Source organism: Felis catus, chromosome C1 (assembly GCF_018350175.1).
Source record: "Felis catus isolate Fca126 chromosome C1, F.catus_Fca126_mat1.0, whole genome shotgun sequence".
In the NCBI taxonomy this organism is placed as follows: Eukaryota; Metazoa; Chordata; class Mammalia; order Carnivora; family Felidae; genus Felis; species Felis catus.
In genome coordinates, this window is record NC_058375.1 from 95971794 (window position 1) to 95996447 (window position 24654).

Consider the following 24654-nt stretch of genomic DNA (forward strand, 5'->3'; position numbering starts at 1 on the left):
CTGCAGCTGCCCGGTGTCCACTCACACTCAGGCGGCTCTAACACCCCACCCCCACCCCCACCCCACCGGCAGGCCCCCAACCAAGAACTGACAGTGAGTTTGGGGTTGAGGAGGATGGGCAGTTTCCAGAGCATTGTTTACACCAGGGCTTTACAGTTTAGATAAATCATGGGGAGAGGCATAAAGACACTTGGGAATGAGGGGTTAGACAGGAGAAACTGAGGCTGGCGAAGAGGTCAGGCCACTTCCCAACTCTCCAAGTTGGAAGGCCGGGGCCACTCTGATCCCAAAGGTTCTACCAGCCTGCCCGGTAAGTGCGGGGAGACAAGAGGGGTGTCACCGTCAGCAGTCAGCCCCTCCCCACCCCTTCCTGATTTACCACGCCCCGGGGCGGTGTGCAGGGGTGGGATGGGTGACGGAGGGGGTGAGGGAGCAGTAGGGAGGAGGAAAGGCGACGGAGAGAAATGGCTCCGGGTCTTCCACTCTCAGCAGGACCCCCACCCTGGCCTCTGTTTCGGGAAAGCCGCCCAGCTGTTTCTGATTCTTTCCTGCTTGCAGCCCCGCCCGAGGGGGTGGGGGACCGAAGCACTGGGGTAGCCGGGAGAGACTAAGTTCTGCTCAGCCGGGGCGGTAAAGGGCGGGGAGTCCTTGTCCGGTCCGCAGGTGTGCCCCCTCTGCTTCTACCATCGATTCCCGGTCCACAGGCCAGAGGGGAGCATCGGGGCCGGCAGGCGGGCGTAAACCAGGTCTAAACATTGTTTGCGTGCAGGGGGTGCGGTGGGCAGTGGGTCGGAGGAACGAGGAGCAACAAGCCCTAGATGAGAGAAGCCCCTGCCTGAAGCCGACTGCCCAAAGAGCCCCAGTTGGCAACGTTGAACGGGAGTTAAGATCCTCCCGCAACTCCCCGTGACAGAGGTTCTACCCATTTCACAGAAGCGCAAGAACCGAGAGAGGACCGAGGAAATGAGTGCATGCTCAGTGGCTCAGCTCCGGTGTCACTGTAGGTTAGAGAACAGAGGGGAAGTGTCTGCGGTCCCCTCACTCTGCGCTCCTGGCCATCACCCACAGAAGTTAGGGTTGCCAATTGAAGGGCGCTAGGACCCGGTGGCGCTGCGTCGGCCAGGATTGGGCGCTACGGGTTCTGAAGGGCTCCCCCGCACCCCGTCGCGGCCCGCCGAAGCAGGTGAGGGCGCGGCGCGGTGCTCCGCGGAGAGCCGAGGGGCGGAGGGGGCCGCCACACCTAGGGCGCTGAGAAGCGCCCGGGGCTGGCGCGGGCGGAGCCGCCCAGAGGGCCGCGCGTGTCCCCGGCCTCGGCCCCGCCCCGCGCCGTCCAATGAGAGCCCGCGGCCGAGGGGCTGTCCGCACACACTCTGCCCGCAGCCCTACTCCGCGCCACCGACCCCCTGACACCGCGCCCAGCGCCGGGGCAGCGCTTCCCAGACCCGGGGCTCCGCGCGCCGCCGTCGGCTTCCGGAACCCGTTCCCTGAGCCCCTCTCCAGGACCCTGCGCCCCGGCTCCCGGACTCCAGGTGCCCCTGGGTGCCCCGCCGCCGGGCCCTATGGCCCCCCAAGGGGGTGAGGTAGGAGCAGCCTGAGTACCCCGAGCCGGTGCCCCGTCCACGCCCCTCCGGGTCGCGCGGCGGGAGTCATCGGGGAGCTATGCTGAAGCCGGGTGGTGCGGAGGAAGCCGCACAGCTCCCCCCTCGGCGCGCCCGCGCCCCTGTCCCCGCGCTCCCGCCAGGACCCGCGGCCCCCGACGGCTCTCGGGCTTCGGCCCGCCTCGGTCTTGCCTGCCTGCTGTTGCTGCTGCTGCTGACGCTGCCGGCCCGCGTAGACACGTCCTGGTGGTGAGCATGGCTCTCGGGGTGGGGAGGGTGAGGCGCGGGGTCAGAGGCCGAAGGCGCCCAGAGGAATTACGCAGCTCCTGGCACCGGCTGCACAGGAGACCAGGCTTTTGCTTCGACGGAGTTGGAGACGATCCGAGCCGGACTGTCACTTAAGTCTCGGAGTAGGGGTGGGGGTGGATAGGTGTGCTGCTCACCCAGTGAGGTGGGCCCTGGGTGTTTGGAGCAAGGACGCCTGGTGGTCGAGGCTTTCCAGATTCCCTTGTGCTGTGCCCCATTTCAGCTCTGACTTAGGGGGAATGCTACCTTCCAAGTTTTTCTCAGGGTGGATTCAAGAAACCAGTCGTCCATCTGAGGCCTTCAGTGGCCCTCCAACAGAGCCCCCTGATCGCCTAACGTCGACCTCCCCCCCCCCCCCCCCCCCCGACCCCGAGGTGGAGAACAGGGCATTTGGCGAGGGCGGACGAGGCTCTCGCTAGTCTACCCCACCGGGTAGGCAGTAAGACTTTGGTGTTCACGCTATAGCACCCAGCGCAAGGTTTAGAAATGGAATCAAAGCAAAAATACTCCATTAACTCTCACAATTAAAACAATTTTGCATAATTGCATAATTTAGGCGTTTGTCTTCAACTTCAGCTTTGAAGATGTCACTTCGAACCCTGACATCCCTCTCTTCTTTTTTCTTCCCAGATGACCCTGTGTCTCCCATCTCTTTCCCATCCAAGAACTAGAGGCTTCTGGAGGCGCAAAGCATTGAGACCCTCCCCTCAGGTTTCTTGCAGGCCTTAGACTCCAGACACCTCACAAGAGGGCAGATGAGGCAAAAGGCATTAAAAACCCACTGGATATCTGCTCTTTTCTGAATCCTCCCCCCCCCCCCCCCCCCCCGCACCACCCCCAAGCCCTGGATGGCATTCATCCTTTTCTCTCAGGAGAAAGCTGCTCTCCCTCCTCCCCCACCCTCTGGGGGGCAAAGGGGGGAACTGAACTGAGAAAAGACAGTCTTCTCATCTTTCCTCTTCACTGCCCCCCCCCATCAAACTGGCTTCAGACTGCACTCTTGCCCCTCCCTACCCAAGCAGTGCCCCCTTCCTTTCCTTACTTTGCTCCTTCCTCCCTCCCCCTTCCCACCACACAGAGTGGTCTCTCCTCCCCTTGCACCCTGTGGCTTTTCTCCTCTAGACTTGGAATCTTGGCTAGGAAGGGTGAGGGGTAGCTGGCTGAGGGGCCAGCAAGCTTGGGCTGCAGATTCCTATCATTTCAAGATGCGTCGCTCTCCATCCCCAATCCCCCCCCCCCCCATTTTCCTGTTTCAGAAAAATCTCTCTTTTGGATCTTTTTAATCTCTGCAGTGTTGGGGAAGGCAAGGGGGGGGGGGGGTTTGTTCTGGATGGGGGAGAAGGGAGGCCCGTATCTTACATCTGGCTTGAAACATTCTTTTAGAAAGGGAAAGAGAAGAGGGGACAGAGGAGAAAAGCCTTTCAAAGTTCAGAGGGAGATCAAAGCCATCAGGGACTCAGTTTGGCTGGGGACTTGTGTGTTCAGTGGCCGGATGGAGAGACGATGAAGTGACCACAGTGCATCTTTACCCACCCCAGATAGCAATTTGCTTTTAGGGACTCTTGATTGCTTCTTACCAGTTTGGGAGGTAGTTTTGGGGACCACTTGGTGTTTAGGTGAGGAAGTGTCACTCTGATAATTGCAGCATCCTGGTAGTGCTTCCTAAAGACCCAACTCGGGTGTTTCCTGGTCCCCAATTTGTCCCTTGGCTACTCCCTCTTCTTTTCCTTTCTCCCTTCTACTGCTCTCACCCCCATGTGGTTCACATTTTGGAAAAACTCTGGGTAGAAGAGCCAGAGAGGGGGCATGCCAGTGATACAGTGATAGGGAGGGACTTGGCAGTCGCTGTGAAAGGCGGCAGTGGAGCCAGGATGGAGAGTGGGTGCAGAGGTTAGTTCAATCTCCTTGCCCCACACCTGTCACAGCTGTAGGCCCCAGATGCCTGCCTCAGTGGTCATCACTTCTGAGGTACCGCGGAAAGCTGCTTTCTAAAGGCAGGTCAGGCCCCCAAGGTATCTCTCTTTCCTTTAGGGAAAAAAACCCAGCAAGATTGATACTCTGTCCAAACCCTGGAAGAGATGCCTGTTGACCCTGTGTGTGTCCGTGTTCCACTCTGGAGCAGAAGGTCATCACTATCACCAGCTAACAGTCTGATCGTCCCGCCAGCCCTTCCCTTACTCTCCAGTCACTCCTTCCCTCTCCCCACTTCTAACTGGAGGAGGAAACAGATGGTCTCTTCTTAATCTGTGACAAACAGAGCAAGAAATAGGGGGCTCCTTGCATGTGCTTCCCTGTTCCATTTTGCATTCTGCAGGGGGCTGGATGTAGGGAATCCCGTGAGCAGGACATCGTGCATAGATTCACGAAGGGAGAGGAACAGAGTTGATATCATAATAATAGCATTATTGTCACCACCACCAACTGCCATTCAATGAATCTTTACTAAGCTTTGGACACTATAACTAAGTACTTTATGAGCATCATCTTCTTCAATGCCCAAAGTAATCTGGTGAGGTAGATACTATTATTTTCTCCATTTCACATATGAAGAAAGTGAGGGCTGGGAGGGGAGTGGTATGAAACTTGCCCAAGTTCACACCAATTTTGGAGCTAGATTGCTCTATTCCTGGTTAAGCATTGTATGCCTGTCTTGTTCTCGGAGTGAAAATGAGCTTGGACTTTGGAGTCAGATATCCTTGGTTCGCCCTGGCTCTCCTCTGACTAGTCCTGATGGACACAGAGTGGGTATTACCACTTAATCTCCCTGAACCTCAGCCTCTTCATCTGTAAAATGGAGACCTGTCTCATAGGATTTTTGTTTAGAAAAATGTTTCGTGAACTGTAGAGTACCATATAAATGATGTTGTATTAAGAGATTCAGGGAAGGTAAATAGTTTTATTCCTGTGTTCAAAGCCCTGTGTGGGCTGGGCTGAATTGTGTACACTAGGGACTGCAAGAGGGGAAATGAAAAGAGCATCCCTGGCCTCATTAAAAAGACACAAATATAAAACATCTGCAAATAGGCTGGCAATGTCAGCAGGAGTAAAGCTGTAATTGAAATGAAGTTTATGGCTGGCTAGGGGGAAAAGAGAGTTGGCGGTAAATCAGAGCGGTTAGGTGTTTATTCAACAAACAGTTATTAAGTATCTACTATGTGCCAGACACTGTTCTAGGTTCTGGGGGTAACCAAGTGAACAAAACACACAAAAATCTCTGCCTTCATGGAACAGGGTGTCTGAATCACCTCGTGATGTTGGTGAAAATGCAGAATCTGATTCAGTACGCCTGGGGTGGGGCCCAAGGCTCTGCATTTCTAACAGATCCCTAGATGATGCCCATAGGCTGTTCTGGGGACCACACTTTGAGGAGCAAAGGGCTAGAGTAAGGTATGGGTCACTTTGTCAAAGGAAGGGACGTGAATTGGTCAAAAGCAGGTGAAGGGAGCATTCTGGGGCAGGAGGCTGGGAAGGAAAGGAAAACTTCTGAAAGGGAAAACGGAGCTGGAGTCAGGGGCATCTCTCCCCCTCTTACCAGCCAATGAGATGCAAGGTGCCTTAAACATCTGTGCCCTAACAGCTGAGCTCAGTGCTTGGCACATGTAGGCATTTTGCAGGCGTGTGTTGAATTGAGAGGGGGCTAATAAGGCTCAGTTGTATTGGAGCCCGCCTCCCCCACCAACTACAAGGGGCTGACCACTAGCCAGCAGGCAAGTGCCCTGCTCTTCAGAATCACACCAGTTGGGGCACTTAGTGCAGCTACTTAATGGGGTCTGGGTGGTAGTAGAGGAACGTAATTATCTTCCTGTCTTAGGTACTAAATGTTCCCACGCTCAGTGAGGATGTAACAAGAAGGACCAATGTGGGCTGCAGCAGAATGGATTTAAGTCATACCACAGGAAGGACTTATTGCCAGAGTTTGGCCTGCCTCACTCCAGACTGTCTCATGAGGGCTGGATTACTGGTCTCCCATTCCCATCCAACCCCCCTCTTTCCAAGCCCCAGTAAAAAAAACAAACACCCATTGCTTAGAGTAGTACTTGGGCCGAACTGGGGAAGCAAAACGGTGGTGAGACAGGGACGAGCTCCAACTGCAATGGTCTTGATTCTCCAAACAAAGCACCGCGGCAGTGGGTGTAACTCCAGGCTGTGCGTCAGGCGGCCTTTTCCGGCCTGGCCCAACCCCGGGGTGTTTATTTTGTTTGTTCCTGGAAGCTATTGCCCTGATGGACCGTGCTGCTGGGGACACTGATTCCATGGGATTTGTCAGTGGTGGGCCAGCCCTCTCACCCCTCCCCCGGGGACAGATGGGCCCCATCAGCCCCGCTGAGCTCCAAAAGAGGCAAGCATCAGCCCTCCTTGAGTCTGTCTGACTTGGTGTCACCAGCGGTGATCTAGTTTGTGGGTGAGGGCCAGGCACAAGGATGTGGGCAGGGCACGGTGAGGGGACATAGAGCCCAGGGCGGTCCAGCTTTTCCTCTCTCCCCACTGGCTGCCTTCTGTTCCCCTCACCCACTTCTAGGCCCATTTTGGGATCTCTCCCAAACCACAGGCTCATTCACAGCCCAAACCAAATCTTTTCAGCCCGTAGCAGCAACTGCCCCCTTTGACCCCCACCTGTTCAGAGAAAGAGAGAGAGGTATCCATTTGATGTGTTAGGATAGGAGAACAGAGAACTCCCAGAGGGCCAAGGAAGGTGCTAGGTGTTGGAGAGACAGCAAGGGAGTGCAAAGTGGATGAATGGGTCAGATCTCATTTAGTGACCTCATGGAGAGAAGAAGCTAAGAATGTTCGAGTGAAGAGAAAATACTGAGAAATTTGAGAGTGACTCTAGCAACCCACCTAACTTTTAGTAGCCCACCCCAACTGATCTTCTTAAAATTGTTTGAATTGGGCAGAGTGGGGACTGGAATATGGGGAGTGTCACCCCCCTCGCTTTATCTTGGCTTTGGCTTCCCACTGCTAACAGCCCTCTGCCCAAGCAGGTTCATCCAGGACATCATGCCTCCAAGACTCATTTGTTAAGAAAGGCTGTGGAGCCTGGAAATGAAGGGTATAGGGAGGAGATTTGGGGGTGGGGTCTTCCTCCCCAAGACCTCAGGTTTGGGAGTAAGGAATTTTAGCTACATGGGTCTGACTAGAGCTGTAAACATGACTCAAAATTGCCCACTGAGTCTCTTCCCACTGGTCCCTCCCTGTCTCCATCCTTCCTCCCCCAAACTATGTCTTCATGGACCAGCTACGAAGGACGTGCCTCTTACATGTGGGTGTAAGAGTGTTGTCTCAGACTCTTGTTTTGTTAGTTTATTTTTCTCTGAGGCTCTTAATGTTTATTAAATAAACAGGGAATGGATTTGTGTGACATGCCCAGGGCTTCTACGTATGTGACACATGCCTGGCCCGTGTTCTGGGAGTGTGTGTCACTTGGACCTTTGGCTGGGGAGCGGGTGATGGTGAGAGACCACTCAATTACTCTCTGCAACTGTGTAACCATTTCTCCAGGCTTGTGGGGAAAGCTGTACCCGTTGGCCTCAGGGAATGTGGGTTGGAGGAGGGGAAGGAACCTCTTCAAGTTCTGAATGCCAAATCTCTCCCCTCCCCCTCCCCCTCCTTCTCCCCCTCCTGAGGCAGGAAAAGGGCCAGGATGCTCTGACAGGGCCATCTCCACCTTGCAGGTACATCGGGGCACTGGGGGCCCGAGTGATCTGTGACAATATCCCTGGTCTGGTGAGCCGGCAGCGGCAGCTGTGCCAGCGTTACCCAGACATCATGCGCTCGGTGGGCGAGGGTGCCCGAGAATGGATCCGAGAGTGTCAGCACCAGTTCCGCCACCACCGCTGGAACTGCACCACGCTGGACCGGGACCACACTGTCTTTGGCCGTGTCATGCTCAGAAGTAGGGAGCTCTTCCACCCTGCTCCAACTGCTTCCCTGTCTGTGCCTGGGGTGGCAAGTGGGTAGGGTAGGCATGATCCTCCTCCCCTCTTGGACACACTGCCTCATAATCAGATAGACAGTTGAGGGCAGTGCCCAGGATACAGCTGGGAACAGACCCTCAGTCCTGAGATATGTAGGCAGGGACCCCTCTAAATATTGGTGTTGCTGGGATGATACACAAAGGTACAGTGTCCCCTGCCACCTCCATGTCTCGTCTTCCCTCCTCCTTTCCTCCCCAACCGCAGCGTGAGGGTTTCCACACACTGTAAGGCTGAGGACTAGGACGGCTGCTCTGTACTCACTGCCACCATCACTACCCTCACCCCAACACTCCCAACATCACAGTAATGGCAGCAAGGGATAAACAGAAAGGTGATATGTAAATATTTGGAGAGTTGGTGGCTTGGCCCCAGCTCAGCAAAAAAGCTAAGCAGAAGTGAGACAATAAACTAGGAGAAAGGGAAGGAGATGGGAATCGGGAGGTGTTTGGGGGACAGGGGTGATGAGTCATCAATCCCTGAGAGCAGGGTAAGAAGGAAGCAGGCCCTGGAAAGTAGCAGGTCTCCCCAAACAGGCTAACCCCTGGGCTGGGGTCTCTATTGTAGGGGAACTGTCCAGCAGAGTAGGTCTGAAAAGGCCTGGAATGTGGACTGAGGCAGGCTTAGCTGAGCTAGGATTGGCACTCGGTGGGAGGGGATGACTCACTGTGAAACTTTTCAATGGATGGATCCAGGGAGTTTGGAAGGAAGCAAGAGTACAGGTCAGCCCAAGAGGTCAGATGTACAAAGAAGCGGATAGAGAGTACTGAGGGCCGAGGGGAAGAGGTCAGATACTCTGGGGAATGCTTTTGGAAGGGAAGGCCACCTTGAAAAAAGCAGGTGCAGGAGTTGCTCTGGGAAAGACAAGAAGAGAGGAGGTTTCAGAGTGGGGGGTTGTGTGGGCAGAAGACAGGAACAGACATAGGCCTCTTTGCAGAAATGTACTTCTACCTTTCTCTCTCCAGGTAGCCGGGAGGCAGCATTTGTATATGCCATCTCGTCTGCAGGGGTGGTCCATGCTATCACTCGTGCCTGCAGCCAGGGAGAACTGAGTGTGTGCAGCTGTGACCCCTACACCCGTGGCCGACACCATGACCAACGTGGGGATTTTGACTGGGGTGGCTGCAGTGACAACATCCATTATGGTGTTCGCTTTGCCAAGGCCTTTGTGGATGCCAAGGAAAAGAGGCTTAAGGATGCCCGGGCCCTCATGAACTTACATAACAACCGCTGTGGTCGCACGGTCAGTACTCATGTCTGTGCATGTACGTCCATATCTGCTGGGGGTGACCAGTACGTGTGATCACGGAGTGAATGTGAAGGTGGAAGTGCTGAAGGCTCCTGGGTCACTTCCAGTGGCCCCAACCCCCACGGGATAGGAGTAGTGAATGCAAGGGAGCTTGGGAATGCCTAGATTCAACCAGGCGCATAAAGTGTCTTCACAGATGTGGAAAGTAGGGAAAGAAAAGAAGGGAAGTAACTTTTTAAGAAGGGGAAGGACCACTCCCATAAAGACTGAGGAGGATAAGAACTTGCTCTGGGCAGTTCACTGGTTTCTGAGCACTGCCAATGTGCCTAGTACTGTGCTGGGAAATGACATGCTAGAGAAGCAGAAGGCACGGCACCTTAAACTCTAAGAACATGTAAAAGTAGGGCATGTGATGGCAAACTGTAATCATGAACAGGATCCTGTGGCTCTGTGTTTGAACACACTATCGTGGGAAGAAAGCACTGGTGGTCTAGGGAGGATTCATGGAGGAAGAGGTTCTTGAATGGGTGGGTTCTGATGGGGGAGAGAACCCACTGTCCAGCCTAGGCCAGATGTCAGAGCACTCATGCTTGTAGCCCTAAGGATGACTGAAAAGTGCCCTGACCGGCTGCCTCTCCCTCACCTCCCAGGCTGTGCGGCGGTTTCTGAAGCTCGAGTGTAAGTGCCATGGCGTTAGTGGCTCCTGTACTCTGCGCACCTGCTGGCGTGCACTCTCAGACTTCCGCCGCACAGGTGATTACCTGCGCCGGCGCTACGATGGGGCTGTGCAGGTGACAGCAACCCAGGATGGCGCCAACTTCACAGCAGCCCGCCAAGGTTATCGCCGTGCCACCCGGACTGACCTTGTCTACTTTGACAACTCCCCAGACTACTGTGTCTTAGACAAGGCTGCAGGTGAGTAAGGAAAGCAGGTAGGGACAAGGAGCCCCAGTTCTTGGTGCAGGCACCCCTGGTCAATCATAGTCTGCTCAGCCACAGGAGTTAGGGAAGTGGTACTTTGCGAGGCATCAGTCTCCTCTGGACGTGAACGTCTTATAATAAGATTGATAATGAATGCCTCAAGCCACCAGTCCCAGTGCTACCCAAGCAGAGGAGAGGTCATTTCTCACTCTTTAATATCCCCAGCATCCGGGGTACAGTAGATATTATTCAGGGATTGTTTAAATGAGTCACCCGTTTTCAATACCAAGCAATGTATGGGCTGTACACAAGCATGAGGTGGAGGAACCCTACGTCTCTGACTGTTTATGATCTGGCTAAAGAAATAAGATGTAATCAATCGGTGGACATATGCAATTGCAGAAGACACAAAGCTGGAGAAACCAAGAAAAGCTTATTGGAAAATGTGGAATTTAAGCAATTTCTTGAGGTGTAGGGATCACCTGGACAACCTAGAGAGAAGAGAAGGGCAATAAGCAGAGTGGTAGGTGGGAAAGTACATGATTGTTCTAGGAACCGAGAGGTATGATGAATCTGACTGAGTGAAGGTTTGGGATGAGGAGACTAGAGGTAGAAAGAAAGGTGAGGATCAGACCATGAGTGGCCTTGAAAGACTATATCCAGTGTGCTGCCACTGAAGATTCTACAGTGGAGTTGGGGAAGCAAGGAAAGAGATCTCAGTAGGGCTAACCACTAGCAGAAAGCAGCAAATTGTTTTTCAATCTGGTCCAGATATTTGTGGTGGAATTCTTGGGGATGCTGGAAAGTGATATGTTATTGCCCCCAAAGAGTAGAAGTCACCATCTTGGCTTGGCTCATATTTCAGGTTCAGACAGGTTAGACTAGGAACAACCTTTAGTGCAAAAGAACTGCTCTTCCTCTGGTTACTATCATGGGCTTGCAGGCTCTTCTCTGCAGACTCAGCACTCAGGACTTGGGTGAGATAGAGCCAGGAACCACAGCTGTCTTTGGTTCTGTTTGTTTTCAGCCATCACTGTCATTCCTGGAGAGTCAAGTGGCTGGGAGCAAATCTGGGCATAGAAACAGGGTGGGGCTCCACCTAAGTAACACAGAAAGTAGTTTGTGCCCTTTGGAGGGTGCTAGGAGAAAAGGAGTTAAAAGAGCCCTTTCTGATTCTCTCAGTGATTTCCTGCCACTAGGTATGTTTTCTTCCCATGTGGTATAATTCAGAGGACTACTCTCTGAATGTCTTGAAATAATTCCATAGCAGCCGAGGTATAAGCCTATGCTGTTATACCTAAAATGCACCTTTGGGGAAGGATCTTTGGAGTCAGAAGGAAGGGTGAGTCAGATGTGTTGGTTTTTCTTGGAGACATAAAATTAAGTCTCATAAAACCCAAAGTGGGGCCTGGAATTCAAAGGGTGTAAGTCATCTCAGAATCGAGTATGGAGCCACAAATTTCCACCAAAGCAGTCCTGTCCGGTGGAGCTCTCTGTGATGACAGAACTGTTCTACATCTGTGTTTTCCAATAGATAGCCACTTAACCACATGGGATTACTGAGCATTTGAAATATAGGTATTGTGCCTGAGAAATTAAGTTTTAAATTTTAGTTAATTTATAACCAAATGACCACGTGTGGCTGGTGGCTATAACCTGGACGGCTCAGCTCTAGAGTATAGAAGAGGCTTTTGGTGCACAAAAGGACTTAAGATCCAGCCCTTGGAGTTAGAGGAGAGTAACACAGATAGTAGAACTAGTTAGCCCACACTCTGGAAGACTGGCCTCTAACAATTTTGGATTGCGTACTCTTTCATTAAAAAATTATTTGAGCATGTACCTCTAATATATGGATATTTACTTTAAAAAGATACCTATGTTCCACTGTATTGATATGTACTTTATAAAACATACAAAGTAGGGATTTTAAATTTATGAGATAAAAAACAAATGTAGAAGTTCTAAGATCTAGTATTTTCTTTTTTTTTTTAATTTTTTTTAATGTTTATTTTTGAGAGAGAGAGAGAGAGAGAGAGAGAGGCAGAACGTGAATGGGGGAAGGGCAGAGAAAGAGGGAGACACAGAATCTGAAGCAGGCCCCAGGCTCTGAGCTGTCAGCACAGAGCCCAATGCAGGGCTTGAACCCACTAACCATGAGATCATGACGTGAGCTGAAGTCAGTCTCTTAACCGACTGAACCATCCAGGTGCCCCTAGCATTTTCTTTCCATATCGCAGTAGGGTGTACAGACTACTGCAAGAGAATCAGTCAATCTGTTCCCCTTCCTCAACCTCCAGGTCAGTCCCTGTCCCATCTCTGGAGAAGGGTTAGAATAGACAGATACTTTCTAGGGCCCATCCCATCCCAAATTCTGTGTTTTTATATCTGTCGGCAGGATCTCTCTTGCTAAAGTTGGTCAGAATGAAGTCCTAAGCACTCTCTGTGCAGGGGGATAATATCATTCCTACCCTTCAAGAGTTCCTACTGTAAAGGGTAAGGCAAGGGATATTCTGTAGCAATTCCACAGGGATATGCCTCTGGGCAGTCACACTAACCAGTTCACCTCCTCATATGAACAGAGATGATAGATGTAACAATCCACTGAGTTACATGCTATTATTATGCCTATTTTCATATGAGAAGATTAAAGCCTAGAGAGATTAACTACCTTGTGAAATCACATAGCTAAGATGCGGCAGGCCTGGAACTGAAACTTGAACAATATGACAATAAGGTCCATGCTTTTAATGGCCATCCTATATTACTTCCCTGTATGGTACAACTTAAAATGTAAACTAAGGACCAAAATACTAACAAATGGTAGCTGGATCAGAGTTGTGGCATGACTTCTTGGAAAAGATAAATTATAGGCTAAGTTGTTTTTTTGTTTTTTTTAACTGTTTAGTATGGAAAACTTCTAACACAGAGAGCCCTTACCCAGCTTTAACAGCTAGGAGCATTTTAAGGCTAGGTTTTGAAGGAGACACAGAGATGTGTATTGGCAGGGACAGCATAGTAGGTGAAGTCAATGGTCTTTGGGGAGCCTTTATGGTGGGAAGAAGCCAGAGTGGTGCAAAGGGAAGTAAGGAGATGGTCATTTTGGCCAGTTGGGCATATTTTCAGGAAAAGGGATTCTTTATGGTTTCCTCATGAGGATGTGGGTAAGGGAACCCAGAGCAGCTGAAGTAAGAGGTAACTTGGTTCTCATTCTCTTCCCCAACCCAGGTTCCCTAGGCACTGCGGGCCGTGTCTGTAGCAAGACATCCAAAGGGACGGATGGTTGCGAAATCATGTGCTGTGGCCGAGGGTACGACACAACTCGAGTCACCCGTGTCACCCAGTGTGAGTGCAAATTCCACTGGTGCTGTGCAGTGCGGTGCAAGGAGTGCAGAAACACTGTGGACGTCCACACTTGCAAGGCCCCCAAGAAGGCAGAGTGGCTGGACCAGACCTGAATGTAGAAATACCTCACTCATCCCTCTACTTCAAAACTCCTGGCTCAAAAGCACAAGATCTTTGCATGCACGCCTTCCTCTACCCTCAGCTCTGGGCTGCTACAGTTTCTATTTAAGGACTTGGAAAGCAATCCAGAAGGACTCTGGTGTCCTGACTGGTTCCTTAGCCCTGGGAAGGAGTTGACAGGGGATGTAAGAAACTGAACAGCTCCCTGACTGCCCCCTCTGGAGGTTAGAAGGGAGAGGGGAAGAGGTGGGGGTCTTCAGAGTGATATAAGTTGCACTAAAGCACATGGTCAAGGCTCATTTTTCCTTTCCTTTGCACTGGCTTCCTGACATTTCTTGTGTGTGCAAGAGGAAGGGTACCTGGAGAGAGCTTCTTTGTGTTCCTACCTGACTAAGGGTAGATGGGACAGAGATGGAACCACATCTCTTCCCTGGGTCAGTTTGAGCAGACTGCCTGGTACCCCAAAAGAAACTCTCAGGCTACAACCTTCTTCCATTATCCCAGAGCCTGGGATTCCTAGGTAAGAGTTAGCCGTAGTGGACAAGGTTCCATTCACATGCTCATAGGTTTATAAACTGCTGTATTTTGTAGGGGAAAAAATTATATAACTATACAAACATACATTCTCTTCCAACCTCCCTCTTCTTTTCAACCTATATCAGATAGCACTGCCCCTTGCTCACTTGCTGCCTGTTCAAACCAAGTGGCATGTAGTGGTTCTTATGCCTAATAGATCACTAGAATACCCTGGAACACTCCTGAGAAAGAATAATTTAGTAAGCCTGCCTACGCCTTTGGGGTTTTATTTTATTTTTTTAAAGTTTCTATGCATTCTTCTGGAGGTCAACTAGGTTTGGGAAACACTTAGTAAAAGATATGTGACTCATGGAGGGTAGGAAAGGGTAGCAGGCCTGATCTCAAGGGCCCCACATGAGGCATCAGGGTATACTAGTCAGGTAGGGATCTCTGGCTTTGGCAATTTTTAGGAGAGAATCCTAGTCTTTGAAGTTGGGCATGGAAGCCAGTGGCTACAGAGGAAAAGAGAGCTGGGGCTTTGGGGCCAAAGTGGTAAACAACATAAAAAACAGCCTTTCCCCATTTATTGAACAAATTTTTATTTAGTGGCTCTCTAAGTTCTGGGGATTATTACTGTTCACTCCATGTTTGGCTTAAACAGGGGAGTTCCTTCTATGCTACTACCTGCTGCCTAACTAAGCTTGCAGTAGTGGAGTCTCCAGAGATAGCAGGCTTTGTAAGCTACAAGCTAGGATATGGAGTCCCAAAAACTGTGATGTCCTATTTTTATGTGACTTAGACAATGGCTATCTTTTGATAATTTAAGAGAGCAGAGTGGTATAGAAATTTGCAGTTATGACACACCTGGGTTGAAATCACAGTTGTGCCATTTACAGTTTTTGATATTTTGAGCAAGATACCCAAATTCTACAAGCCTCTATCATCTCGTCTGTAAAATGAGGTTATAAACCTATCTCAGATACTGAGTTTTAATTGTGCCCCCCAATTCCAGCCAACAGACACTCTTACCAAAGTTCCTAACTGGTCTAGCCCATCATGACTTCTCTTGAAACCTTCCGTTTACAATTGCAAAGTATTGACAGCAGGCTGTTGATTAAAGGGCCTACACAAGGAATTCTGAACATAGGTGCCCACCCCCCCCCCCAAGTTCCTCTCCAACATCCCTTGGGGTCCTCACGTGTTTGTAGAACAGCTTCACTCTGCACAGGCAGCAGAGGATAGGGGAGCCAGAGCTCTGGGCCATGGGGGCAGATTTATTTGGATGATAGGACTAATATTTGTGTAACCTGCTGAGACCTGTGTGGGAGAGTTTAGGGTGGTTTTTCTTTTGGTGAGGGGTTTGCTCCGGTTTCACATCCATTAACACAAAACATGAGCTAGTCAGGGCCCTTGTGGTCTGCGGTGAGGGGATTCCTGTGGAGAAATGGGACTGAGTGAGTCAGGCCAGGGGAATGTCTTCCTTGCAGAGTGGAGTCAACTGGATAACTGATGAGCCAATGGTGGGATTAGGGAGGGGGAAATGGGAGGGAAAGAGAAGAGCTTCTGACATCTTGAGCTGGGATTAGGAGGAGGAAAGCCTTAGCATAGTGGGAAGGTAAGGGGGTCAAAGTCAGTCTGAATCAAGAATACAGCTGAAGGAATTTACATCAGGGTGTTTGGGTAGAGCCTCAGGTCCCAGTCAGCCCCTGCTCTCACAAGAATGCCCAGGTAACCACATAAATGACAGCTAGGCCTTCCTGGGACTTCAACCCAAGTTCAATCTGCCTGTGCTGTCACCTATTCCTTTTCAGTTCTTACCCTATGAAGGAAGTTGAGCCTCTTCTGGCATCTCGTACTGCTCTGGGCTTCCCCTGGGCTCCAAATTTTAGTTCATAAAGACCCAAGTTTTGTAATTTACTATAAATGGTTAAGAGAAAAGCAAGCTGTCCGGAGAGTGAAAAGTTTGAATAGTGGGGTGGATAGCGAAAGAAAAGAGGTCCATGTGAGCCCCACTACAGAGGCAATGTGGTCCCAAGAAGGGATGGATGATGGCCAAGCAATTAATTTTTCCTCGTATTTCTTAGCTTGCCTCTGCATTGTGACTGGCTTTGGACAACTGGCGTCTATTCTGCAATAAAACAAACAGAAACTAATTTATTTGGAACAAGCAGCAAAAGGAGAACTTTATTTGGTGCAGTCAGGGCTCCATTTAGTCCTGCTGCCACCCACTCACAGCGTCTAACCCCTCTCCAGACCCTCCTCTAGTCAGGAGAGTTCTGTGCCTCCAGCAGCGGTCTCTTAGCCCCTCTCTGACACTCCTTCCTGTCAGTCCTCATTTCTTCTAACTTTTAACATTTAGGTAGAATGCATTGCAGAAAGTGCTATTTGGGTACAAAGTTAACTTCAAAGACACAATCTCTATCCTTTAAAGATCTTAGACTGTTTTAGAGAAGGCAGGTGACTGAAGTACCTCAGCTGCACAGCCCGTGGCCAGTTTTTCTCATGTAGAAGTAAGAATGCCAGCCTTAATCTAGTCCTGCAGATAAGAGCCAACTGCTATTATTGCTAGCCTTGAATAGTAGTGCTCGCCCTTATGCTTTCTTAGAATGATGCTGGAAAATGAAATCAGGGACTTCAGATTATTTTTTAAAAAATTAAACACTGCCTGGCCCTGAACGTCTGTTTGCAAAAAGTCTTGTAGGTCTGACTCATGACCACTTACGGCCTCATTTCTTTTCCTCCCTGTTGTAGAGGGTAATCTCTTCTCCTTTTTCTCACCTCCCTTAGCAAGAACACCAACCACTAAGTCTTCTGCCAAATTCTCAGACCCACTCAGGACACTGGTTTCTACACAGTTTAATATATGAGAGTTAATCGGGATTTTTCCCCCCTCAGCCTGAGGTTTTTAAACACCCTCAGTGGTCACAGGGCAGAAACCCAAGGGAGGACGCCAGGGAGAGTATGTTTCTCATCCCTGGGAGGCCGTCAGCCTAGCTCCTGCAGCCAAATTACAGCACCAGAGAATAATGTGATGCATTCCTGGGCAGGTCGGTGGGACCCTGGGCGCCTGGGCCTTGTGGAGAGAGGTGCCAGACACAGAGCTCTCCGTAAGCAATCCTGCAGAGCCGCCCCCTGGGTGCAGAAATGAAATACGGGAGAGCTTCACATTACACGGAGACCTGTAGCTCACACCTGGTTATTGATGGCCTTGGTGGAAGCCTCTGCCCCCTCCCTCCACTTGGGAACTGACTGCTACTACGGGGGTTGGGCACCTTTGAAGCAATGTTGGAAAACAAGAAAGAGATGCTTCCTTTCCACTCCTTGCTCTCCCTGCGAGCCTGCGCACAGCCATGAGGATACGCGTGCGTGCACGCGTGATATGTGTTTGCGTGGACCCGCACGCAAGCTTCTCTCAGGCTGCAGCAGAGTTCTAGTCGTCCCCGGTCCCTAACAATAAGACAAACAACTGGATTTCAATCACATCCTTCAAAATTCCTGCCATTATCAGGGGTTCAGCCGTAACCAAGTAACATTAAACATGTCCATTCTCAATATGCAAGCAGCTGTGTGGTTTGGTGACTGGTATTCCCCCACGAGGTGGCAGGGAAAGGATGCAGAGAGTGCATGGAGAGGGGAGATACTACCACCCAAGCCCAATGGCTAAGACCATGCTGGAGATAGTGCAATTTGTGCCCTGTGTGCTACGGATATGGCACACAGCCTCCAGGACTGCACTGGGTATAATCACCAAGCCTGCGGCCCATGACCTGTCGTTCTTAATTTCTATTAAGTTAGAAAACAGGATAGCTTTGGGTTCCAGGGATAATCTCCACAAGAGAGAGGCACTGGAGAGGAGCAAGCAGTGACTTTACTAAGGTAAATATGTCACAGTTGCTACAGTGAACTGAGCTTTCCCAGAAGCTGCTCTTCTCGTTGGGTGACTGGCAGGTTTCAGGTAATAGTCAGTGGGGTATCAGTAAATGCCTTCCCCTGACCCCAAAGGTCAAAGGGATTGAAGAGAGGAGGAGTTTACAAGTACATTTTTCCACTTCCCATTCATGGTTTAAATTATCCCTGAGCATCTTAGTGGCTCTTCCACTTACTTAAGATGTATCAGTCATCCTGGAGTAGAGACAGCAAGGAAAACATTCTTCCCTTGGCCCCCTGACTCTGAACTACCCTTTGCCCACTTCCATTCTGCCTGAGTCTATGCATGGAGCAGCTGGACATGGAAGTTCTCTTTCTTTGACCAAAAGGAGCTGAAATCTGGTGACTTTACTTCACTACTACCAGCCCCTCTAAGCAGGCCTGAGCAAACAGAAACGTTAAGCTGAGTGAAGAAAATGGGAAGACCGTTTAATCCACAGCTGTCCTTTTTGACAACTCAAGGTAGGGCTTCCCTGAGAATAATTATGATGTCATAAGAAGCTTTTTCAGGTACAAAATGCTTTAACGCAGACTAATTTTCACACCAATTTTCCCTGTGAGGCAGGAGACACTCTCACTGCACAGGTGCTATTCAGAAAGGCTCAGTGATTTGTCCCAGGTCATGTGATACTGAGTGGTTCAGAAAGAACTCAAATCCAGGGCTTCTCACTTCAAACCCTGTGTGCTCTCCTCAAAGACTGACAATACACAAGGCTGCAGAGGCCAGAGTCCCAGCCCCTTTAGGACAGAAATTGATACAAAATATTCTAGGAGAGTATATCTGAGCAGAATTTTCAAAAGGAAAAGCCTAGGCCTTCCCTAACTACATCAGCACATCCCCTTTTGGTCATTTCTGCCGCTATTTCCACCACCACAAAATGATCACTATGCCAAGTAGTCCACCTTCAATCAACTCTGCCTCCTAGAGCTTTCTATGCCTTTTTTTCTTCATCAGATTAACACTTTTAACATTTGCTTTAATTTTATCTATTTCTTTTAAAGTGATGCTAAGTGCACGGAATACAAGTAATCCTGAGAATCCATGAGAAGAAATTATTAAGGCTTTGGGTTTCTAATGTATGTATTAGAATTTCCTTTGAGATTTCACTCTGTTTTTAAATGGCTGTCAACCCCTGGGCTAGGAAAGTAAGAACAGGGAATGAGAGTGCTAAAAAAAAAAAATGTCTTACCCCAGGCCAGATGCCTACTCATGGCCTGGTAAAAGTCCTGGGACCTCTAGCTGAGACAGGTAATTTATCTACACCAAGGCAAGGAGAATCCACCCTGCAGAGAAACCCCTACAAGATGAGGCAGACAACAGATTTTTACTTGATCAAAAACTTTTGCTCCTTTCAACCCCTCCTCCCACCCTCATTCAAAATCTGGACTTCTGTGTGGGTCCAAGACAGTGAGACAAAGCAGCTCTAAGAGAGGATGTGTGCAAGGGGAACCCTTCCCTGTTCAACCGTGGAATGCATTCCTTCAGAAACAGCATAAGCCTGCACATACCCTACCTATCCCACTCCCGCACCCCAACTGTGAAGGAAGAAGGGAAAACTGCAGGAACACAGTGTTCATCCATCATAGACCCGGGCCCCCACTTGAATTAGGGGAAGGACACCTCATGAAAAAGCCTACCTATAGTCAGGATCTGTCCCAGAGCAAACCTTACTTTTTGGTCCATCGATCTTGGCTCTCACTGCTCTCCCTGCTCCCCACCCCCACTGCCTCCGCATGTGGGCTCAGAAGTCATCATCTAAAGAATTCCACTGCTCACCTCCTGCATAGCAGCACAGCCCCATGAGGCCGCACACCAGATGGAGGGGATAAAAGTACGAGGTCATGGCTTCTAGCAAGAGGCTTTTTCTTAAACTAACCCTGACTTCTGGAAAAGAGGCAGAGCAGGAGAGTGTCGGGTGAGCTGCTGACGACAGCAGCTTCATGGGTCTTATGTAAAAAGGAAGGAAAAAGCATTCATTAAAAATTTCCCTACTCCCATCCCCAGACCTATTTCTGATCCCACATCTACTTCGTGAAGGCGTTTGAGTAGAATGCAGAGACGTTGAAACCAAAGGGTTAGATCCTTCCTATTTGTAGGGACCTATTCAGCAGGCTGCCACACACATGCTGAGGTGGAGGCCAAGTCCTGAATGTGTCCTGTTTCTCCAGGAATTTAGCTCTGATGTCAAGGGAAAAGGTATAGACGGTGGACTAGAAATCAGGGAAAACTGAGCAGGCTGTTAGCAGGCCTTCAAAATGTTTGTGTGTATTAAACAAAGACAAGAGGACAGAGGAAAATCGTCATTCCTAGTATCATCATGCTCGTTGGGTGACAATGTACACAAGCAACAATCACAAAGGAAAACCAGTCTGAGGAATGGGCCGAGAAACAGAAGTCTCCGAATAAAGCAATCAGGTGGAAGAGATTAATCAGACTTTCTCCAGGACTCACTTTTGAGTTGGAGTCTTAAAAGATAAGGTATGGACTGGTGGAGGGCAGTCAGAGAATGCGTTCTAAAGCGAAGGCCCTGGTATGTGCTGAAACTTAGAAGCAAGAATGTGCAAGCAATATATAAGGAATTTCAAGCAAGTACATATTATATACACTGGGGACTACAGAGAAATCAGAACGCTGAGATAAGGGCTTAAATAATGTGAGCTAGCGGCATATGCCTAGACTGTCAGATGGTGCAGAGCCCCTTAGGGCCACACAGCATCTTGCTCTAGGTCAGTAAACACGGGGGTACCTATGGGAGAGCACAAGGATGAGGCCGTTTGTTACACATACAGGGACGAAAAGAGAGCTCCACTGTAAAGCCTCACAAATGCTAAGTGTTAACTACAACTCACTACCATTTGAGATTCTAGGCTAAATAAGAGACATGAAGTATTCTATCCAGAACTGTGATGCATTCATGTAGGCTTCCAAGCCCAGAATCTGACATAAATCAAGCCAAATGCTTAAGAAATTAAAATTTTAAAAAGAAATAATATGAAATTAAAAATATGTGTTTCTTTCCCTCATTCCCAACCTTAGAGCTTGACTGGCCCCTATGTCCCGTTTGACATACTGGACTTTTTGTGGCTAGCGGATTCATCACCTCCAAGGCCACAGCGAATAGGAGGAGAGTGAAGAAAGAACTTTAGGAACTACAAAACCAGCTAACTGATAAGTGAGAAGATAGTTCTTGTGTGCTACAAGCTGCCAGATAAAGAGGCTGCCAGACAAGAGACAAATTCCAATTTCCTGACTTTCAGTTAGGTCTCTGGCTTCTTGCATTTGTGAAGGTAAAAACAGAGCTATTTACCAAGCTCCTGTCATACTTCCTAACTGAGCTTTCTCAACTTCTGGGGACAAAAATCACAAGGGCAACCTGTCCTTCCACAGCATTTTCCTTGTGTTTTTTTCAGAAAAAGAATAAGCTGACCCTTGAACAACACTGGTTTGAATTGCATGGGTGCAGTTATATGCAGATTTTTAAAATAAATACAGTCCAGTACTGTAAATGTATTTTTTTCTACCTTATGATTTTCTTAATTATAAGAATACAGGATATATATACAATATATGTGTTAACTGTTATTTTTTAATATATATATATTTTAAATGTTTATTTATTTTTGAGAGAGAGAGAGAGAGAGAGCACAAGAGGGGGAGGGGCAGAGAGGGGGGGGGACAGAGGAGCCAAAGTGGGCTCCGTGCTGACAGCAGAGAGTCTGATATGGGGCTCAAACTCACGAACCGTGAGATCACGACCTGAGCCAAAGTCGGATGCTCAACCAACTGAGCCACCCAAGCCACCCCCATTTATGTTATTGATGTGGGTTCCGGTAAACAGTAAGTTTTTGGAGAATCAAAAGATGGATTTTCGACTGCACAGCAGGTCAGTGCCCATAACTCCTGTGTTGTTCAAGGGTCAGCTGCATTAGAATACACACGCACATGTATGTACACATACACATACACTGAATAAGCCCACAGGTGAGCAGTATCCTATGTTTTTGCTTTACTTAACTGGCACAATTTGGTGCTGGGAGGCAGCCACTTAACAGTGACGGCATTTTTTGGTATCATCTTAGTTTTTTCCTCCTACCCTAGGCAATTTATAAAAAGTGATTTCTGAAACCCTTCACGACAGAAAAAAGCTCAAGGGTTTCATTCAACTGTGACACCACTATGAATTCATTAAGAAGTGTGTTTCAGGTTGCACTATAATTTCCCTATGTAACATAAACCCACGGAATCTGCCATAAGCTGATTGCTCATGCTGCTTATTTTATTTACATTTCTGAATGGAAGGGATTTCAGTACTCATAAAATATCTAACTGACTTATTATTTTTCATCCGCTCTCTCAGGGCAGCTATTATAAAATACACATAGAGATAGAAGTCTTAACTTGTACGACCGGTTAAGCAACCAAAGAAAAAGTTATTGCTCAAAAGCAATTAAAAAAATAATAATTCAAGGCACTTGGGTGGCTCAGTCAGTTAAGAGTCCAACTTCAGCTCAGGTCATGATCTCATGGTCTGTGAGTTTGAGCCCTGTTTCGGGCTCTGTGCTGACAGCTCGGAGCCTGGAGCCTCCTTTGGATTCTGTATCTCCCTCTCTCTCTGCCCCTCCCCCACTCCCACTCTGTCTCTCTCTCTCTCTCTCTCTCAAAAATAAAAATAAACGTTAAAAAAAATAATTCAATAGGGAGCTTGACACCAAACAAAAGATACAGTTACTCTCAATGCCATCTGAAAGATCAAAGTTAAAAAAATTTTTTTAAGTAACTCTATTCATTATCTTTGTCCAAGTCCTAAGGGAATTGGTGGCGGTAGGAACTCAGGGGGCCTGGAGTCGACTTAACTCTTTCTCTAGAGACCTAGCATTAGCAGACACGGTCTAGGCTAAACGAGAACACAGGTGAATGGATGAGACTGGGCTCCTTACAACCTAGAAATATGAATGTGACTCCTTATGAGCATGTTACAAATCAGACTTCTGAACTGGAAGATCCTGTCATGCATCTAACTCACTATCCAGAGATACATTTTCTGTTAACCTACCCAAGCACTAATAATTTCTACTTATTCCATCAGATAGAGCAAGCTCAGATGGACTCTTAGAGAACAGTCACCAGTAAATTCCGAAGCCTGATCTGCAGTCTTCTGCCTCTAAGTCATTGTTCAAATCATCCCACTTCCTTTCTTCTGCTGTCACACTGAGTTAAATCAGTATATTCTTTGACCCCTAGTACAACCTTAGGCCTACTCTTCCACTCCATATACTTCCATCATATTATCATATTTATTGATTACACGCCTAATTAGTATAAGCTCCCCAAGGCACAGCTCCCCTGTGCCTATTCTGAAATATGTATTCCAAGGTCATCCCTAATGACCTAGCCAGCACATATATTTGATTGAGCCCAATGAAGATTGGAAATATTTTTTAGTTACTTGGAAAATCTTGGTGGCTCTCCTTATAAAAAGACAGAATTGTCAGGATGCAGAATTGATTGGCAAAATTCAGCTTGGGGAATTCTGGAACCTTATTTCAGTGCCTACCCCAATATCCTTTTATGATTTTTTAAAATTAACATGTGCCTATGTTCAGAATCAGTCACTGCAGGATGCAGCTTTAACATTAACGGTAGGCTCTGGGAAATTTGGAGTGGCTCTTTCCCATCTTTCCCACATGGCCACAGACCCAACTAATTTTAGTCCTAACTCTTGTTCTCCCATTCTGCTTCACAATGACATCATACTGTTTCATATTCTAAACCAGAATGGCCTTTAACCCTTATCAGTCTGTCATTATTAGCAATGAGAGGTTATAAAAGAGGACGATGGAAGTGTAAGTGTGAGAGAGGCCTCTGTCTTATGCTACTATGGCGACTACTATGTGACTCTTGAGGCAAGACCTTTCTTATTTCAATTTTGAATTGTGGAGCACTTCACTTTTTGATGAAGTTTAAACTATTCAGATAGACATAATGAGTACCACAGTTTATAAAGACATGAACTTCATCAGTTAGGTGTAAAGATGAAAGTCCTATGTGTCTCCTTGTTTGAAAGAGAATAAAATAGAGACTCCCTTATCTGCCTTGTTTGACTGAAAGGACCCCTGACTAAACAAAGCCTAGATCTAAAGGGAAAACTCCTCTCTGAGTCTCAAATGACTTTTTAGGTCACTACATCTTATGTGAGGCACGTGAAAATAATTCCTCAGCCACTTCCAGTCAGATGAATAAACATGCAAGGGTGAGCTAATCTATCGCCGTGGCAGCAGCCTCTGTCTTACACGAATGCATCCCTTGCCGGTCTCAAACCCCCTACGGCTAGACTACGAGTTACTTGTGAACAAGTTGTGTTTTATATTTCATAAAGGTACCTGATAACACATTTGTTCACTGAATGAAGGAAGAAACAAGTTCATTAGTAGTAACATCTTAAAATAATGAAGTTGAATGTGGAAAACTTGGGAGTACAGTACAGAATAATCACCAGCATACTATAGCATGTTATAGGACAACAGTTAGCATGTTTTTAAATGCTGAGGCTCTTTAAAAACTAAACTTTGAAAACAAACTAAGATGAGCCCTATTGGAGTCCTTCCAGTCAATAAGCCAATACTGAAAGAAGAATCTTCTCAGAGTATCTAGGACTCTGAACTGCATGTTCTTAGTACAGCTGTTGTTGCTGTTGTTGTTAAA

At 48.4% G+C, this 24654-nt stretch overlaps 2 protein-coding genes across 9 annotated transcripts in view; one reads left to right on the plus strand and one right to left on the minus strand.

Moving 5' to 3' along the window:
- Positions 1-24654, minus strand: part of ST7L (suppression of tumorigenicity 7 like) — a 137620-nt gene that overhangs the window by 44105 nt on the left and 68861 nt on the right. For 6 of the 8 annotated variants that reach the window (XM_045033297.1, XM_045033296.1, XM_045033295.1 and 3 more), the window contains exon 15: positions 10461-11116. The exons of 1 other annotated variant lie outside the window; for it this stretch is intronic. In XM_045033297.1, coding sequence (XP_044889232.1) covers positions 11006-11116 — 111 coding nt within the window. In that variant the 3' untranslated portion in view covers positions 10461-11005. Of the gene's footprint in view, positions 1-10460; positions 11146-24654 lie in introns of those variants that run through there. One more of the 8 variants, XM_023258984.2, reaches the window with a different exon arrangement.
- WNT2B (Wnt family member 2B) lies at positions 431-17583 on the plus strand. Its single transcript, XM_011285068.4, has 5 exons — positions 431-1847; positions 7577-7797; positions 8842-9119; positions 9776-10040; positions 13272-17583. Exons 1-5 carry the CDS (start codon positions 1660-1662, stop codon positions 13499-13501), a joined length of 1182 nt encoding a protein of 393 aa, XP_011283370.2. The 5' UTR covers positions 431-1659; the 3' UTR covers positions 13502-17583.

What these genes read in the sequence shown, in the direction of transcription:
- WNT2B (XM_011285068.4), top strand. Translation starts at nt 1,660, where the DNA reads ATGCTGAAGCCGGGTGGTGCGGAGGAAGCCGCACAGCTCCCCCCTCGG. An exon ending in CGCGTAGACACGTCCTGGTG is followed by an intron (nt 1,848 to 7,576) that starts GTGAGCATGGCT and finishes TCCACCTTGCAG; the next exon opens with GTACATCGGGGCACTGGGGG. An exon ending in ACAACCGCTGTGGTCGCACG is followed by an intron (nt 9,120 to 9,775) that starts GTCAGTACTCAT and finishes CTCACCTCCCAG; the next exon opens with GCTGTGCGGCGGTTTCTGAA.